This window comes from Saccoglossus kowalevskii, chromosome 15 (genome assembly GCF_978046115.1).
Source record: "Saccoglossus kowalevskii chromosome 15, keSacKowa6.1, whole genome shotgun sequence".
Lineage (NCBI taxonomy): Eukaryota > Metazoa > Hemichordata > Enteropneusta > Harrimaniidae > Saccoglossus > Saccoglossus kowalevskii.
The window spans coordinates 29298874-29318267 of NC_140655.1; the positions used below are offsets into that span (position 1 = coordinate 29298874).

General features: G+C 33.9%; 1 protein-coding gene across 1 annotated transcript in view; it reads left to right on the plus strand.

Annotated features, from left to right (window-relative positions):
- LOC100378888 (macrophage mannose receptor 1-like) overlaps positions 1–18657 on the plus strand; it is a 31487-nt gene extending 12830 nt beyond the window's left edge. The window contains exons 5-29 of the mRNA XM_085490688.1: positions 103–397; positions 887–954; positions 1107–1407; positions 1999–2072; positions 2576–2876; positions 3001–3068; positions 3327–3398; positions 3981–4245; positions 5636–5706; positions 6130–6424; positions 6577–6644; positions 6797–7097; positions 7688–7761; positions 8264–8564; positions 8689–8756; positions 9015–9086; positions 9716–9980; positions 14823–14893; positions 15317–15611; positions 16103–16170; positions 16323–16623; positions 16871–16944; positions 17758–18058; positions 18189–18256; positions 18531–18657. Of these exons, the coding sequence (XP_085346814.1) occupies positions 103–397; positions 887–954; positions 1107–1407; positions 1999–2072; positions 2576–2876; positions 3001–3068; positions 3327–3398; positions 3981–4245; positions 5636–5706; positions 6130–6424; positions 6577–6644; positions 6797–7097; positions 7688–7761; positions 8264–8564; positions 8689–8756; positions 9015–9086; positions 9716–9980; positions 14823–14893; positions 15317–15611; positions 16103–16170; positions 16323–16623; positions 16871–16944; positions 17758–18058; positions 18189–18256; positions 18531–18538 (4145 nt within the window). The 3' untranslated portion in view covers positions 18539–18657. The remainder of the gene's footprint in view (positions 1–102; positions 398–886; positions 955–1106; positions 1408–1998; positions 2073–2575; positions 2877–3000; positions 3069–3326; positions 3399–3980; positions 4246–5635; positions 5707–6129; positions 6425–6576; positions 6645–6796; positions 7098–7687; positions 7762–8263; positions 8565–8688; positions 8757–9014; positions 9087–9715; positions 9981–14822; positions 14894–15316; positions 15612–16102; positions 16171–16322; positions 16624–16870; positions 16945–17757; positions 18059–18188; positions 18257–18530) is intronic.
- The last annotated feature ends 737 nt before the right edge of the window (positions 18658–19394 follow it).

The window sequence follows — 19394 nt, forward strand, 5'->3', positions numbered from 1 at the left end:
TGGAAAAAAAATATGCATTATATTATATTTTTTATGTTCGATATTCTCACTCGTGAGAATATGGAACTTTAAAACTTGCGATATCATATTTTTGAATTACAGATTGTGACATTGCTGCAATGCTACCCAAATACAAACTAATTACAATGAAGAACCCCCGCGAAGAGTCAATTCAAGCATGCGAATCGGCTGGCATGGTACTTGCTAGAGACGAGTGTGAAATATCACATGCTATCATGACATTCAAGATACGGTCACTTGGGTTCTATGACATGAGTTTTCACATTGATGCAATCAAAAGTGGTTCTAACGTGGTATCAAATGATGGCACTATTCTGGATTATCAACCCTTTGCAAAGGGGCAACCTGATGGAAATGGTGACTGTCTATATTTATGGTGGGTATTTATATACGACCATGTTAGCCACTAGCTGGACGTGCTTCATATTTGTTACTAAATTATTTTTGTGAAAGCACTATTTCATTAGTATAATTTGAATTCGATATGCAACCTCACATTTTTATTTTGCTTACGTGAAATCAATTTGTACTCATGTATCCATAGATATTGAGTGTTGTTTAATGGTCTATATATGGTGACCATTTTGTTATCTATGTCTAAGAGAACCATGTTCTAACCTTAGAATATTTAACCATCTTTGTCGTTAATATAGACAATGACATATATACATGGTTTGTTTTGTTTAAGCATAGAAAACTCCCTTTTACACTAGATATTCGCCAAATTATAACATTGACATTTTTGTTTGTACTATATATATGCGTTTGTTTGCTAAAGTCGACGTTATGGTATTCCATATTTACGAACCTATCGAGTATGCATTTAAATGCGATATGAGTAATAGTTAGTTGTTATCTTCGACAGGAAATCAAAAGGATATCAATGGGACGATGACAAATGTAGTACGAAGATGGGATACGTATGCTACGATGGTAAGTTAGCATTGACGTATCAGAAGTTAAACATGATATTATATTTGGGAAAAAGATATCTTTAATATTAGTCTACCAAACACTCATTCACACAGTAGTGCATATGTAAGAAACATACAACTAATAACTTACGCATCTATTTGTTCACAAAGAATCTGCTGTGAGCACACCTATATTTGACAACCAATACCGCATATTCACTGATAAGAAGAAGTACAGAGAAGCAGCCAAGTCCTGCATGGATCAGGGTATGATGCTAACTGACTTGAGAGATGAGAATGTTCATTATACTATACTTGAAAAAATGCAACAACAAGGTATTACCAATCAAAATATCTGGATTGGCCCCAGAACCGTTGGCAGTCTGCTATTGACAATGAGTGGTTCCATGGCTACATATCAACCATTTGCTAAGGGTGAGCCTAATGGTGATGGACCATGTGTACATCTTTGGTAAGTACATTATTACAGTTTACAGCACCCGGAAAATATGCTAACCTGCGCCAAAATCTCATCATTATCAATATCTTTATCAATCCTCAGAGTCGTAATGTAGGCCTTGTGGTTGCATAGTTATAAGCGGGTAAAATGCTTGTTGATTTGGCCACTTTATCCTTTTATCTAAAATTTGATTGCACGGGTAACATGTGTGTAATGTATAGAGCTGTTGTCTATGTTTCGCCTTGAGTTCTATTGCGCTCATGCATACAACATACTTTGTTCTTAAACTTTTGTCCTGTAAATTTAATTGCTTGAAACGCTGCTAAAGTTTGGAGTTTCTAGCTTCCCCAGTTTGGAGTTATATTGATTCATATATACACTCACGCACACACACACTCATATACATCTACGCAGGCGTGCGTAAATGCTATATTGTTAGACTTAATCAATCAACAGCAGTGACCAGCGTTTTTTTATTTCGGTAATATTACGATATTTATATTTAAGTCACATCTTCATTCAGTGTTATAATTCTGCAATAATAATGGTTATTAATCTGCACATGTATATAATTAACTTACATATTTTCTTTTAATTCTTCAGGAATAATTACAACGGCGAGAAAATAAATGATGTATCGTGTAACAACGCTTACATGTATATCTGTGAAGTGCAAGGTTTGCATTTTCAATCTCAAATATCATTAATATGTAAACAATAATGGACGTTCCGCCAACGCACAATAGCCAAAAACAAGCTAATTGTGCGATATACATGGAGCACAAGGTGTGCTTGAGTCTATTATGGGTTGACGTGTAGTTCATTATTATTATTATTTTGTAGCATGTGTACACCTATACTGTTCCTTAGATCTTCACTGCGAACCTGGCTGAAAAACATCATTGACTTGAATTTAATGTGACTGTGTGAATAAAACAGACACATTAAAAAGAGATACTTTCATTTGTTTATGTAAACTGTGACCCCAGAATGTGATTTTTACACATCGGTCTTTTGCAGATCTCGTTTTGCAAATAAGGTAGTAATACGAACGCAATCAACACCGAGAGAGCTGTGAGGAGTTTTGTCATAAAGCTAGGTTAATACAAAATAGTCATAGATAATGGATTCCCTCAAACATACTTGTACTGATTTAAATATTGCTCCCTCTCTGTGCCAGATGATGCAATGAAAAACATGGTGGGACTACTTGATAGCCTCGATGTGAATGAACAAAAAGTTAAGTGGGACGAATCTGGTCCTGCATGTGCCAACAAAGGTATGCAATTAGCCAAAGACAATAGCCAAGTTGCTCACATGAGTCTACTGAATAAACTACTGCTTGAAGATGTCAATAAGGACATGTGGATCGATGTCCGTAAGCAAGGTTCTGATATTATTTCCAGTGACGGGCAAGTACAGAGTTATACAGCGTTTCACACTGGTCAGCCAGACGGTAACGGAGATTGTATCCATTTGTGGTAAGCATTACCCTTCTTTTTTTTTATTTTACATTTAACACATAATGCACGTTAGTTATTATTATGCTAGTGTTCCCGTGTGATGATTTGTTGAGCGATGCATGATAACGTATTTTTATACCAGGTCAGCTCACAAACACCAATGGGACGATGATAGTTGTACCAGGACTAAAGGCTACATATGTGAAGAAGGTAAGACAACTATTTGCCAGGTTTAGCTTCAATATATATAGTAATGGAATAATGCTGGAATTTCGCAAGTTACAGCGCCTACGTTTACAATACCTGTGTAACACATGACAATCCGCAGTGACAATATATTTGACTAACGTGTAATATATAACACTTAGTCATAGTGTATGCATAATCATTTAACGTGGCAATCCCTGGCGATGATAAATCACATTGTATAGTGTAGGTGTAACTGCAAATTGTATTCTACATTTTCAGAAGAATCAAGTGATAAACCAGCAGGCGTAGAATCCGAGGACCCATGTAAAGCACTGGGAGATGCACCTAAAGGTACTTTATCAATTTAAACTATATTATACATCACATGGCTGTAATTTACATAACATGTATGTATATATCTCAAGTATAATATGGTTATAATTTACATATAGTGTGTATATATCTTAAACATCACATGGTTGTAATTTACATATCATAGTGTTGAGATATCTAAACATCACATGATTGAAGTTACTTATCATAGTATTGAGGTATCAAAAACATCACATGATTGTAATTTACATACCATAGTGTGGAAATATCAAAAACATCACATGGCTGTAATTTACATAGCATAGTGTGGAGATATCTTAAACATCACATGGTTGTAATACAATAGAATAGAATATCTTTAATTGAGGAATGAGCAACAGTGCTCAATCTTTCTCACAGCCACCACCTTAAAAAATTGACAAGGTTGAAACAAATTTGGTTTGGCACAGAGCAAACATTATTGTATTGTTAAATTATTGTTGAATTATCATACAAATGTGTGTAATTCTTTTGCGTTTTAACATTGGCATATTACTGTGTTTCGATTACTGAATAACATTAACTAAAGTCTTTTCGAAATATTTACTTTGTTATTTATAGAATATCAACTCTTTACTGACAAAGTAAAAGGTGACGATGCTTATGGAGAATGTTATAAAAAGGGTATGATGCTTGCTGTTCCCAATGACGAGAATGATTATAATCGCATAGTTGATACGATCAAAGACCAGGGACAAGATAAGAACAGTTTCTGGTTTGGTATGAGGAAGATCGACGGTGACGTCAAAACCATTTATGGAAATGCTGGTTACCAAGTATTTGCACCTAACGAACCTAGTGGTAATGGCGACTGTATCGATCTTTGGTAAGTTATTCCCGTCTACTTCATTCAAATATGTGGTAACTTTTTTATAAAACAAAAAGAATTATACAATTCAAATGAAACTCAAGTCAAAAATACTATATTCGTCGCCACTAAGTGAATATCATTATATTTAGTGACGCCTTCATAATGAGTTTCTGGCAATTGCTGTGAACTGACCTTTTGTTATTTTGTTTATTTGTTTTGCTTTTTTATTTCCACCATGGATAACTTAATTGAATATATCACGTAGCTCTAACTAATGAAACATTACATCTCACCATTATAAGAACTTGGAAATACTTCTCAAAGCATTACTTATCATTTCTTATTGTTAATTCTATTATATTCCATCTCTTTAACTAGTAATTTAGTAGGTATATTTTCATGACTATTTTTTTAAGTTGTGTCGAGGGTAATTCTCTTTTATTGGCGATGGTAATGTGTTCCAAAGAACTATGCTTACATTAAGACGAATTTAGCTGACAATCTTTTTTGCATATGAAAAATTGTTTGACTCATATGTCTGACCCCAAATGTCGATACAATACATAAAATATGTATGAATGAGGCAGTTGTACAGCATCACTAATATTTGCCCTCTTTAATGGCGTGTTATCTGAATGAAAATTATTAATTTTGAAAATTGTGAAGCTTTTGTCAATATTATATGTTACCTTATTGGCCTTGCACCAATTAATAATTAATCACCGAATTCAATTTCACTTGGAAATGGTCGTACAAAAGATCTACGTGATATGAGTCGAAAAATTGGAAAATGCTTGTATCATCTGCAGATAACACAAAACTGAATACAGTTGCCGAATTAAAGATATCGCTCATGTATAGCAGAAACATAATATTTGTCAAACCATTCCCTTTAATAAGAGCCGAGTAATTTTTAAGTGATTTGAGGGAAAATATGGAATGAAATATTAATAATATAAGCAAGTGTTTGAAAACTATATAAAGCAGAATGTATCATAAGTCGAGAATACAGATTGTCAAATCAAAAAGATTTTCTTGGATCAAGTATTTTAATTTCGACATGTACATCTGTAATCGGAAAATGATTTTTGTTACAGCACGTTGAAAGTTCAGATTTTATATTTGTAGAGAGTTTTGGGCCAATGTTCTCGGAAATACTGAACTTTTATATTTATTCGTTTCTTGGTCTTGTTATACAAAAAAAAAACATGTGAACGGTTGCACCAAATTAAACCTGTATTAAATAGTCCCATCGTAACGTGTAAAGTTGGGATATTTTTTTTTCCTAGTTTGCATATTTTAATACGCTGTACGATGAAGATCAGTCACACTCAATCAATGTGAAGTTTGAATTGTTTACAAAATTGTATAATTGTATATAATATATCTTATTTTTCTTCCAAAGGGAGAAACATGACTTCAAGTACGACGACCTCGGCTGTGGAACGAAGCTAATGTACGTATGTGAGCCCCTGGGTAAGAATATTAATATGATCTTTCAGTAATTGATACAAATTTATACATACCACTGTAAATGTTAATCAAAGTTCAGTTATGAATATCAATTAACGCCTAAATATAATTCCATTCACGCAAGAAACGCCATATGACTCGTAATCGTATCACCTAAGTTTATGTAATGTCAGTTGCCTTAGATAAAATAATGTCAGTTCTCGCGTCACAACTTTCATGCCGAGTTTCATTTGAAGTCAGCCTTCTCAATTCAAGGCTTGTTTTAGTTTTATCGTTTTATATGGACTGCTGTATATATGTTAAAAAGATTATCCGCGGTAAAGAAACATCCATATCAAAACACAATGAAACACAAAGTACAATAAAACAAATGTTTTAATGTTGTGGGAGATTAAATTCAATCATATGTTATTTTTTTAATTACAGATTGTGACATTGCTGCAATGCTACCCAAATACAAACTAATTACAATGAAGAACCCCCGCGAAGAATCAATTCAAGCATGCGAATCGGCTGGCATGGTACTTGCTAGAGACGAGTGTGAAATATCACATGCTATCATGACATTCAAGATACGGTCTCTTGGGTTCTTTGACATGAGTTTTCACATTGATGCAATCAAAAGTGGTTCTAACGTGGTATCAAATGATGGCACTATTCTGGATTATCAACCCTTTGCAAAGGGGCAACCTGATGGAAATGGTGACTGTCTATATTTATGGTGGGTGTTTATATACGACCATGTTAGCCACTAGCTGGACGTGTTTCATATATTTTACTTTTGTGAAAGCACTATTTCATTAGTATAATTTGAATTCGATATGCAACCTCACGTTTTCATTTTGAGTAATAGTTAGTTGTTATCTTCGACAGGAAATCAAAAGGATATCAATGGGACGATGACAAATGTAGTACGAAGATGGGATACGTATGCTACGATGGTAAGTTAGCATTGACGTATCAGAAGTTAAACATGATATTATACTTGGGAAAAAGATATCTTTAATATTAGTCTACCAAACACTCATTCACACAGTAGTGCATATGTAAGAAACATACAACTAATAACTTACGCATCCATTTTTTCACAAAGAATCTGCTGTGAGCACACCTATATTTGACAACCAATACCGCATATTCACTGATAAGAAGAAGTACAGAGAAGCAGCCAAGTCCTGCATGGATCAGGGTATGATGCTAACTGACTTGAGAGATGAGAATGTTCATTATACTATACTAGAAAAGATGCAACAACAAGGTATTACCAATCAAAATATCTGGATTGGCCCCAGAACCGTTGGCAGTCTGCTATTGACAATGAGTGGTTCCATGGCTACATATCAACCATTTGCTAAGGGTGAGCCTAATGGTGATGGACCATGTGTACATCTTTGGTAAGTACATTATTACAGTTTACAGCACCCGGAAAATATGCTAACCTGAGCCAAAATTTCATCATTATCAATATATCTTTATCAATCCTCAGAGTCGTAATGTAGGCCTTGTGGTTGCATAGTTATAAGCGGGTAAAATGCTTGTTGATTTGGCCACTTTATCCTTTTATCTAAAATTTGATTGCACGGGTAACATGTGTGTAATGTATAGAGCTGTTGTCTATGTTTCGCCTTGAGTTCTATTGCGCTCATGCATACAATATACTTTGTTCTTAAACTTTTGTCCTGTAAATTTAATTGCTTGAAACGCTGCTAAAGTTTGGAGTTTCTAGCTTCCCCAGTTTGGATTTATATTGATTCATATATACACTCACGCACACACACACTCATATACATCTACGCAGGCGTGCGTAAATACTATATTGTTAGACTTAATCAATCAACAGTGACCAGCGTTTTTTTATTTAGGTAATATTACGATATTTCCATTTAAGTCACATCTTCATTCAGTGTTATAATTCTGCAATAATAATGGTTATTAATCTGCACGTGTATATAATTAACTTACATATTTTCTTTTAATTCTTCAGGAATAATTACAACGGCGAGAAAATAAATGATGTATCGTGTAACAACGCTTACATGTATATCTGTGAAGTGCAAGGTTTGCATTTTCAATCTCAAATATCATTAATACGTAAACAATAATGGACGTTCCGCCAACGCACAATAGCCAAAAGCAAGCTAATTGTGCGATATACATGGAGCACAAAGTGTGCTTAAGTCTATTATGGGTTGACGTGTAGTTCATTATTATTATTATTTTGTAGCTGTGCACACCTATAGTGTTCCTTAGATCTTCACTGCGAACATGGCTGAAAAACATCATTGACTTGAATTTAATGTGACTGTATGAATAAAACAGACACATTAAAAAGAGATACTTTCATTTGTTTATGTAAACTGTGACCCCGGATTGTGATTTTTACACATCGGTCTTTTGCAGATCTCGTTTTGCAAATAAGGTAGTAATACGAACGCAATCAACACCGAGAGAGCTGTGAGGAGTTTTGTCATAAAGCTAGGTTAATAAAAAATAGTCATAGATAATGGATTCCCTCAAACATACTTGTACTGATTTAAATATTGCTCCCTCTCTGTGCCAGATGATGCAATGAAAAACATGGTAGGACTACTTGATAGCCTCGATGTGAATGAACAAAAAGTTAAGTGGGACGAATCTGGTCCTGCATGTGCCAACAAAGGTATGCAATTAGCCAAAGACAATAGCCAAGTTGCTCACATGAGTCTACTGAATAAACTCTTGCTTGAAGATGTCAATAAGGACATGTGGATCGATGTCCGTAAGCAAGGTTCTGATATTATTTCCAGTGACGGGCAAGTACAGAGTTATACAGCGTTTCACACTGGTCAGCCAGACGGTAACGGAGATTGTATCCATTTGTGGTAAGCATTACCCTTCTTCTTTTTTATTTTACATTTAACACATAATGCACGTTAGTTATTATTATGCTAGTGTTCCCGTGTGATGATTTGTTGAGCGATGCATGATAACGTATTTTTATACCAGGTCAGCTCACAAACACCAATGGGACGATGATAGTTGTACCAGGACTAAAGGCTACATATGTGAAGAAGGTAAGACAACTATTTGTCAGGTTTAGCTTCAATATATATAGTAATGGAATAATGCTGGAATTTCGCAAGTTACAGCGCCTACGTTTACAATACCTGTGTAACACATGAACATCCGCAGTGGCAATATATTTGACTAACGTGTAATATATAAACCTTAGTCATAGTGTATGCATAATCATTTAACGTGGCAATCCCTGGCGATGATAAATCACAGTGTATAGTGTAGGTGTAACTGCAAATTGTATTCTACATTTTCAGAAGAATCAAGTGATAAACCAGCAGGCGTACAATCCGAGGACCCATGTAAAGCACTGGGAGATGCACCTAAAGGTACTTTATCAATTTAAACTATATTATACATCACATGGCTGTAATTTACATAACATGTATGTATATATCTCAAGTATAATATGGTTGTAATTTACATATAGTGTGTATATATCTTAAACATCACATGGTTGTAATTTACATATCATAGTGTTGAGATATCTAAACATCACATGGTTGAAGTTACTTATCATAGTATTGAGGTATCTAAAACATCACATGATTGTAATTTACATACCATAGTGTGGAAATATCTAAAACATCACATGGTTGAATTTACATATCATAATGTAGAGGTATCAAAAACATCACATGGCTGTAATTTACATAGCATAGTGTGGAGATATCTTAAACATCACATGGTTGTAATACACATGGAATAGAATATCTTTAATTGAGGAATGAGCAACAGTGCTCAATCTTTCTCACAGCCACCACCTTAAAAAATTGACAAGGTTGAAACAAATTTGGTTTGGCACAGAGCAAACATTATTGTATTGTTAAATTATTGTTGAATTATCATACAAATGTGTGTAATTCTTTTGCGTTTTAACATTGGCATATTACTGTGTTTCGATTACTGAATAACATTAACTAAAGTCTTTTCGAAATATTTACTTTGTTATTTATAGAATATCAACTCTTTACTGACAAAGTAAAAGGTGACGATGCTTATGGAGAATGTTATAAAAAGGGTATGATGCTTGCTGTTCCCAATGACGAGAATGATTATAATCGCATAGTTGATACGATCAAAGACCAGGGACAAGATAAGAACAGTTTCTGGTTTGGTATGAGGAAGATCGACGGTGACGTCAAAACCATTTATGGAAATGCTGGTTACCAAGTATTTGCACCTAACGAACCTAGTGGTAATGGCGACTGTATCGATCTTTGGTAAGTTATTCCCGTTTGGGGAGGTGACCATAATTATGCATTGGATATTGTTTTGGATCGTAAAGGGGGGAATCCAAGAGTATGGCGGCGATCATTAGATTGGTATAATAAACTAATGGAAAAATTTAGCCTCATTGATATCTGGCGTATACAAAACCCAAACTCTCGTTGCTTTACATGGAGTCGTTGCAGACCTGAACTCATACAGAGTAGAATCGATTATTTTTTGATTAGTGAATCATTGCAATCTTCTGTATTATCTTCTTCAATGAAACCAGGATTGAAGTCAGATCATTTGGCAATAACTCTCTCCATTTCAATAAAAACATCAAAACGAGGGCCCTCATATTGGAAATTTAACTCTAGTTTAGTGAATGATAGCGTGTATATCGAACAAATCACTTACAATTTTCCATTATGGTTACAAAAATATAACAATCTGAGAAATCCCCTTCTAATTTGGGATTTAATGAAATTTCGTATAAGGGGTCTTACAATTACCTATTCAAAGAAAAGAGCTGCAGAAAAAAGAAAGAAGATTCAGAAACTAAATGTTGAAATACTAGCCTTGGAATTGGAATATAATTCGGATCCATCGGAACAGTTGTTGGATAGGCTTGAAGGCAAAAGAAAATCACTAGAAGAAGAATATGACTATATAACGGAAGGGTGTATAATTAGGTCGAGAGCAGATTGCTACGAATTTGGGGAAAAAAATTCAAAATATTTTTTAGGCCTAGAAAAGACTAACCAGACTAAAATTCAGATAAATAATTTAATTGATATATCAGGAAATATAATACATGGGGAAAAGAATATTTTATCAGATATCGGGAAATTTTATTCAGAATTGTTCCGATCAAAAGTTGTGACTGATAATACAAACATTAAGACATTTTTGAACCCATTGAGACTTCCCCATTTAAAAGAATCTGACAAAAATTTGTGTGAGGGTCCAATTACATTGAAGGAAGCTTACGAGGCTCTGCAAAAAATTCCAAATAATAAAACACCGGGGAATGATGGTCTTAGTGCCGAATTTTATAAAACATTTTGGGCTTTGGTGGGACCCTGTGTGGTGAAAGCATTGAATTATGGGTATGAGGTGGGTAAATTATCAATTACACAAAGACAGGCAGTGATATCATTACTCCCTAAAGAAGGAAAGGACCTCAGATACATTAAAAATTGGCGCCCCATATCGCTGTTAAATTTGGATTATAAGATTGCGGCTAAATGTGTTGCCTTGAGAGTGGAGAAAGTATTACCCTCCCTTATTTCTGAACTCCAGTCTGCTTTTGTTAAAGGTAGATATATAAGTGACTGTGCACGTCTGATAGATGACCTTATGAACTACACAAAAGACAGGAATATACCTGGAATTTTATTTTGCATTGATTTTGAAAAGGCATTTGACTCTTTGGAATGGCAATACATTTTTGCTGTTCTAAAGAAATATAATTTTGGGGAGTCATTTATTAACTGGATTCATTGTTTCTACTCTGATATCTCAAGTTGTGTAATGAACAAAGGCTTTTCAACTGGGTATTTTAACATGAATCGAGGTGTAAGACAAGGTGACCCTTTATCTCCTGCTTTGTTTATTTTAAGTTTGGAACCTTTACTAAATGCTATATCTGAAAATAATAAAATAATTGGTATTCAGATTGGTCCAAATCAAGTGAAATACACTGCTTATGCAGATGATCTCACCACTTTTGTTAGAGACTTGGCTTCTGCTACGGAACTATTTAGCAAATTGAACTGTTTTAGTACTGTATCTGGGCTGAGGGTAAATGCGGATAAATCGGAAGCAATGTGGATAGGTAGCTGGAGACACCGAAAAGACGAACCTTTAAAATTAAAATTGTGTTCAGATTGTGTTAAAATTGTCGGTATATATTTTTCATATAACGATGATCTTGCGACTTCAATGAATTGTGAAAATTATCTTGTGTCAGTTGGAAAGCTTTTAAAATTTTGGGTTTGTCGTAATTTATCTTTACTCGGTAAAATACAAGTTATTAGATCCTTAGCTATTTCCAAATTACTGTATACGTTTAACCTTATTTCCGTTCCTAAATCAGTATTAGTTAAACTCAACTCGATGTTTTATAATTTCCTCTGGAACGGTCCTGATAAGATCGCCAGAAACACTGTGATTGGTAATATGTTAAAGGGGGGTTTGGCTATGCCGGATTTATTGAGCATGTGTGTTGGAGCAAAAGCAAATTGGGTTAAAAAATTTTTTGATAAAAATTACCATCCATGGAAACAAGTTTTTGATTGGTATCTTAATTCGGTAGGTGGAGCAAATTTGTTGTTCCAGTGTAATTTTAATAGGGAAATGTTATCGATAAACTTGCCACCCTTTTATGAGTCTGTTCTTCATGCATGGTCGTCAGTAAATTTACATAAACCCCCGGAAAATCTTCAAGAAATTGCAAGTGAGATTATTTGGAACAATCAAAATATTATTATTCAAGGAAAATCTATCTTTTATAGGGAATTGTATAACATAGGTATAGTTTATATTACGGATTTATATGATAAGAATGGTAAAATTCTGTCTTGGGATCTATTGATTAATCGTTTGGAAGGCACGACAATTTTTTTAAAATGGTTTGGTCTTGTGGATGCAATTCCGAAAACTTGGTATATTAAACGTTCTTATGTTGTTAGACCCACTCTCCCGGTAAGTGTTCCTAGTGATGGTAAAATTATAGTTATTAGCAAAATGTCTACGAGAATATTTTCCCAAATACTAGTTAAAAGGAAATTCCCCCCCGAAAAGCGAAATATACTACCAAAATTTGTTTCCTACTATAACTTTAGACTGGAAAAAATTGTATGCACTTCCGTACAAGGTTACAATAGAATCCAAGTCACGTGCATTTTATTGTAAAATTTTGAGAAATATTCTATATATTAATTTTATTTTATTTAAAATGTCCCCAGCTTATGCATCATCTCCCCTGTGTACTTTTTGTAAAAAAACAGATGAAACTTTACTACATTTATTTGTAGACTGCCAATATTCAAAGGAGCTTTGGGGTAAAGTATTTCATAACTGGGGCAAATTTTTAAATCTAAACAGTCTTCCAGATAAACATCAATTACTACTTGGGGATGGAAATTTTAGTACTGTTACAAATCAGGTTATATTACTTGCTAAACGGGCTATATACACTGCTAGGTGTCAAGATACCTTACCCAGTTTCATAGTATTAAAACATTTAGTGTTGAATATTTATAAAATTGAAAAATATATTGCAACTCGTAAAAATATTATGGAGCATCATGTTAATAAATGGAGTGATTTTCCAGTCGAATAGGTCAAATTTTATGTACTTTACCTTACTCTGATAATTTGTTGTATTTGTGATTGTGTTGTACTTTTAGTTCTGTTTCCTTTTCATGTATTGTTAATTGTATAATAATAAAAAAAAAAAATAAAAAAAAAAAAGTTATTCCCGTCTACTTCAGTCAAATATGTGGTAACTTTTTTATAAAACAAAAAGAATTATACAATTCAAATGTAACTCAAGTCAAAAATACAATATTCGTCGCCACTAAGTGAATATCATTTATATTTAGTGACGACTTCATAATGAGTTTCTGGCAATTGCTGTGAACTTACCTTTTGTTATTTTGTTTATTTGTTTTGCTTTTTTATTTCCACCATGGATAACTTAATTGAATATATCACGTAGCTCTAACTAATGAAACATTACATCTCACCATTATAAGAACATGGAAATACTTCTCAAAGCATTACTTATCATTTCTTATTGTTAATTCTATTATATTCCATCTCTTTAACTAGTAATTTAGTAGGTATATTTTCATGACTATTTTTTTAAGTTGTGTCGAGGGTAATTCTCTTTTATTGCCGATGGTAATGTGTTCCAAAGAACTATGCTTACATTAAGACGAATTTAGCTGACAATCTTTTTTGCATATGAAAAATTGTTTGACTCATATGTCTGACCCCAAATGTCGATACAATACATAAAATATGTATGAATGAGGCAGTTGTACAGCATCACTAATATTTGCCCTCTTTAATGGCGTGTTATCTGAATGAAAATTATTAATTTTGAAAATTGTGAAGCTTTTGTCAATATTATATGTTACCTTATTGGCCTTGCACCAATTAATCACCGAATTCAATTTCACTTGGAAATGGTCGTACAAAAGATCTACGTGATATGAGTCGAAAAATTGGAACATGCTTGTATCATCTGCAGATAACATAAAACTGAATACAGTTGCCGAATTAAAGATATCGCTCATGTATAGCAGAAACATAATATTTGTCAAACCATTCCCTTTAATAAGAGCCGAGTAATTGTTAAGTGATTTGAGGGAAAATATGGAATGAAATATTAATAATATAAGCAAGTGTTTGACAACTATATAAAGCAGAATGTATCATAAGTCGAGAATGCAGATTGTCAAATCAAAAAGGTTTTCTTGGATCAAGTATTTTAATTTCGACATGTACATCTGTAATCGGAAAATGATTTTTGTTACAGCACGTTGAAAGTTCAGACTTTATATTTGTAGAGAGTTTTGGGCCAATGTTCTTGGAAATACTGAACTTTTATATTTATTCGTTTCTTGGTCTTGTTATACAAAAAAAACATGTGAACGGTTGCACCAAATTAAACCTGTATTAAATAGTCCCATCGTAACGTGTAAAGTTGGGATATTTTTTTTCTAGTTTGCATATTTTAATACGCTGTACGATGAAGATCAGTCACACTCAATCAATGTGAAGTTTGAATTGTTTACAAAATTGTATAATTGTATATAATATATCTTATTTTTCTTCCAAAGGGAGAAACATGACTTCAAGTACGACGACCTCGGCTGTGGAACGAAGCTAATGTACGTATGTGAGCCCCTAGGTAAGAATATTAATATGATCTTTCAGTAATTGATACAAATTTATACATACCACTGTAAATGTTAATCAAAGTTCAGTTATGAATATCAATTAACGCCTAAATATAATTCCATTCACGCAAGAAACGCCATATGACTCGTAATCGTATCACCTAAGTTTATGTAATGTCAGTTGCCTTAGATAAAATAATGTCAGTTCTCGCGTCACAACTTTCATGCCGATTTTCATTTGAAGTCAGCCTTCTCAATTCAAGGCTTGTTTTAGTTTTATCGTTTTATATGGACTGCTGTATATATGTTAAAATGATTATCCGCGGTAAAGAAACATCCATATCAAAACACAATGAAACACAAAGTACAATAAAACAAATGTTTTAATGTTGTGGGAGATTAAATTCAATCATATGTTATTTTTTTAATTACAGATTGTGACATTGCTGCAATGCTACCCAAATACAAACTAATTACAATGAAGAACCCCCGCGAAGAATCAATTCAAGCATGCGAATCGGCTGGCATGGTACTTGCTAGAGACGAGTGTGAAATATCACATGCCATCATGACATTCAAGATACGGTCACTTGGGTTCTTTGACATGAGTTTTCACATTGATGCAATCAAAAGTGGTTCTAACGTGGTATCAAATGATGGCACTATTCTGGATTATCAACCCTTTGCAAAGGGGCAACCTGATGGAAATGGTGACTGTCTATATTTATGGTGGGTGTTTATATACGCCCATGGTAGCCACTAGCTCGACGTGTTTCATATATTTTACTTTTGTGAAAGCACTATTTCATTAGTATAATTTGAATTCGATATGCAACCTCACGTTTTCATTTTGCTTATGTGAAATCAATTTGTACTCATGTATCTATAGATATTGTCTGTTGTTTAATGGTCTATATATGGTGGCCATTTTGTTATCTATGTCTAAGAAGACCATGTTAGAACATTTAACCTTAGAATATTTAACCATCTTTTTTCGTTAATATAGACAATGACATATATACATGGTTTGTTTTGTTTAAGCACAGAAAACTCCCTTTTACACTAGATATTCGCCAAATTATAACATTGACATTTTTGTTTGTACTATATATATATGCGTTTGTTTGCTAAAGTCGACGTTATGGTATTCCATATTTACGAACCTATCGAGTATGCATTTAAATGCGATATGAGTAATAGTTAGTTGTTATCTTCGACAGGAAATCAAAAGGATATCAATGGGACGATGACAAATGTAGTACGAAGATGGGATACGTATGCTACGATGGTAAGTTAGCATTGACGTATCAGAAGTTAAACATGATATTATATTTGGGGAAAAAGTGTCTTTGATATTAGTCTACCAAACACTCATTCACACAGTAGTGCATATGTAAGAAACATACAACTACTAACGTATGCATCTATTTGTTCACAAAGAATCTGCTGTGACCACACCTATATTTGACAACCAATACCGCATATTCACTGATAAAAAGAAGTACAGAGAAGCTGCCCAGGCTTGCATGGATCAGGGTATGATGCTAACTGACTTGAGAGATGAGAATGTTCATTATACTATACTTGAAAAGATGCAACAACAAGGTATTACCAATGAAAATATCTGGATTGGCCCCAGAACTGTTGGCAGTCTGCTTTTAACAATGAGTGGTTCCATGGCTACATATCAACCATTTGCTAAGGGTGAGCCCAATGGTGATGGACCATGTGTACATCTTTGGTAAGAACATTATTACAGTATACAGCCCTATTACATTCAACCGAGTTGAAATAGCAAGTATGCAATAACCCGTGGTATACAGACAGTGGTGGTTTATTCCTTACAGTTGGAAGCTGTGATCAGTGGTTTTGATATATTTATTCTATGATGGTATATGCATTTAATTCACATCTTTATTAAATGAAATACTTATTCAAATGTACGTGCACATAATTATCATTATAAACACGGCTCTTAATTTATACAGGAATAATTACAACGGCGAGAAACTGAATGACGTATCGTGTAACAATAAGTACATGTATATTTGTGAAGAGCAAGGTTTGTATTGTATTGTATTGTATTGTATTGTATTGTATTGTATTGTATTGTATTGTGATTTTTGATTTACGGGTATGTAAAACGAAATTACATTAACGGATGTAACTGATAACTTTTCCAATGAAATCCTTAGCACCCCGTTGGCAGGCCAGTCACACTGGTTCTCACCACAAGAGGTTACGATCCCCCCTGCCAAATGCTAAGTACAACTGAAACTAATATCTACATATTTACATGAAAAATTGTCCACCTGTGCGGATCTATTTGTGCAGGAGTTTTACGACCGTATGCCCTTACTGACGTCAACCGAACTTGTTATGTGGGAAGTTGGCACCCAAGGCTCACAGGTGCTACACCTTGCCCAAGGGTGACCTGGAGGTAGTTGCGGCAAAGGGTAACCTCATTCTCCCGAGTACAAAAACTCCGCAACCGGATGCAATTTTAACGTCGTACCCAGGACATAAAAAATATGTTTTAAAGCTGAGAGGTTACGATCCCCCCCCCCCCGCCAAATGCTAAGTACAACTGAAACTATTGTATTGTATTGTTTTGTATTGTTGTTGTCATTGACATAACTAACATACTTAATATGACTGAATCAAATATCACATCAACGAACAAAATGTCACTAATGTTGTTTGTATGGACATGTATCATCAAAATTCGATGATTCTGGAGAACTATAAAAAAGTGTTATGACGCTAGGTTAATAGGAAATAATATCATCTGATTGTTGCCTATGTTAGAGATAATGACTAGTCTTCCAAAGATTTGCAGCTTGTACTGATTGAAACATTTTTGTCTCTGTGCCAGATGATGCAATGAAAAACATGGTGGGACTACTTGATAGCCTCGATGTGAATGAACAAAAAGTTAAATGGGACGAATCTGGTCCTGCATGTGCCAACAAAGGTATGCAATTAGCCAAAGACAATAGCCAAGTTGCTCACATGAGTCTACTGAATAAACTACTGCTTGAAGACGTCAATAAGGACATGTGGATCGATGTCCGCAAACAAGGTTCTGATATCATTTCGAGTGACGGGCAAGTGCAGAGTTATACAGCGTTTCATACTGGTCAGCCAGACGGTAACGGAGATTGCATCCAGTTGTGGTAAGCATTACCTGTGTTCTTTTTTATTTTTACATTACACTGGTGGTATATATAATTTGATTCACGTTAATTAATAATGGTTCACGTGTGATGATTTAATGAATGGATGTATGATGTATCTTTATACCAGGTCATCTCACAAACACCAATGGGACGATGATAGTTGTACCAGAACGAAGGGATACATATGTGAAGAAGGTAAAAAAACAACTATTTGTCATGATTTGCTAACACAATGGCTTTTTGAATGATTAGGAAGTCGAACTTATATATAATTTGATTACACATCATAGTTATCTAATTTTAAATATCTGCATAATGCATATTATACCACATCATCAAATGCAAAGACATTGGATTTAGAAGTCATACTTATGTATACATCTGTCACTCCCTATAACTATTAGAGTAACTACCAGTATATTTATACATTGTCAGGTTACTAATTTTATTTATCCCATATATCTTACAGACATTTAATCTACGGAAAAGCCAACCTGCCCAGTACCAACCAAAGCATATCACCCTATCGCGGGTAAAATTATGCATTGCATGAATCAATATAAAGAAATAAATACATTGTATTAATTGCATAACAAGTGTATACATCGTGATTATTTCTAACCTAAAATGAGAATACCAGCCTTGTAAATTTCACTACGTGGAACGTACATAATATACGCATAATACATGTGCTAAAGATTACCCTGCCGTGGAATAACATTGGGATTGTCTATCACTATGCAAATGTTCCTATCGAAAATTGTGATTTTTGTTGGCATTTGCTGTATAACTGAATTGTCACGGTGCATGAATGAATGAATGAATGAATGAATGAATGAATGAACGAACGAACGACATCTCAAAATAGTTGAATAGGTAGGTTAATAATAAAGACAAATCTGAAATAAGTTGATTATGGGAGGATCACGGGAATAATTTTTATGCACTGGTCTAGTCCCTTCAAAAATAAATATAATAAGTTAATAATCCTAAAGTAATAAACAATAATAATAATAATAATAATAATAATAATAATAATAATAATAATAATAATAATAATAATAATAATAATATTAATAATAATAATAATAATATTTATTATACATCTGTCACCGTAACGCCATAAGTTACAGCGTGCCATAATTTTGCGGTATTTTACGGGTTTTTTTCATACTACCATATTTGGAAATGCGAATTCCAAATATGGAATGATTATGCGCGTAAGCGTCCTTTAATAATAAAAACAGCCACCAGGATTTGACCGGACTCCATACAAAGAAGTTCGCTGATTCTGTTCTAAACTTTTGGGATTTCGGCATTTCCATGATGTATC